Source organism: Ceratina calcarata, unplaced genomic scaffold (assembly GCF_001652005.2).
Source record: "Ceratina calcarata isolate Rehan_Ccalc_2016 unplaced genomic scaffold, ASM165200v1 scaffold72.2, whole genome shotgun sequence".
Taxonomy (NCBI): Eukaryota; Metazoa; Arthropoda; class Insecta; order Hymenoptera; family Apidae; genus Ceratina; species Ceratina calcarata.
Genome location: NW_017178472.1, coordinates 2,271,030 through 2,271,829, shown reverse-complemented (window position 1 = coordinate 2,271,829; position 800 = coordinate 2,271,030). Strand labels below are relative to the sequence as shown.

General features: G+C 31.6%; 1 protein-coding gene across 1 annotated transcript in view; it reads left to right on the top strand.

Annotated features, from left to right (window-relative positions):
* Nucleotides 1–406: 406 nt before the first annotated feature.
* Nucleotides 407–800, top strand: part of LOC108630270 (G-patch domain and KOW motifs-containing protein homolog 1-like) — a 1,684-nt gene continuing 1,290 nt past the window's right edge. The window contains exon 1 of the mRNA XM_018033453.2: nt 407–756. Within this exon, the coding sequence (XP_017888942.1) occupies nt 617–756 (140 nt within the window). The 5' untranslated portion in view covers nt 407–616. The remainder of the gene's footprint in view (nt 757–800) is intronic.

The window sequence follows — 800 nt, the reverse complement described above, 5'->3', positions numbered from 1 at the left end:
AATATCAGATTATTATAATTTATTGTTATAAGAAAAGAAAGTATTAGGAACTTAGTTATAAAAGACATTTTAATCTTATTCGATGCTACATAATTTTTATATATAATATGCAAATACGGGACTAGAAAGTAAATACTGAACATTTTTACGTTCCCTACTTTTTTAAAAATAATTTCAGGGACAGACTGCTGAAATATAGAACGGGTGGTCACCGTACTTTTGATGGCCATTCTAAATTAAGGTTTTATACATCTTCCACATAATCATTTTGTCATTTCTATTGATTCATCCAATTTTCATTTATAAACGTTTCACAATTCAAATGCACCAAAGCGCAACCTACTAACATTCAGCTTCAACACAAATCCATCCTATATTTCCCTCATGCCGAAGTTCTCACGTTCTCATTGTTCTTAGTTCTCAGCATCGAGGAGGTATCGATTTCTTGAATGAAAATAGCTACATACGCGTATAGGTTAGCGATTCTTCAACTCAGCAAATTACTTCAAATGTATTAATGAAATATGGTGTTAAGTTAACATAAATAAGCGAAATAATATGATAATTGTGCTCTGTGTATATTGATCCTCCAATCAGTGTTATAATAGCGATAAGAATGGCAGAAGAAGGAAAGAAGATTTCTTTCGGATTTGCGAAATCGATTAAGAAGCCTGTATTAAAAAAACCTGTGCCGCAAGAGGAAAAGAAAGTAGATTATATTGAATGCCTAGATGAAAAGAGTATTAAAGTGATAGGGTAAGTTAGAATAGTTTGCCTTACAACTAAATGTCAACCTAACC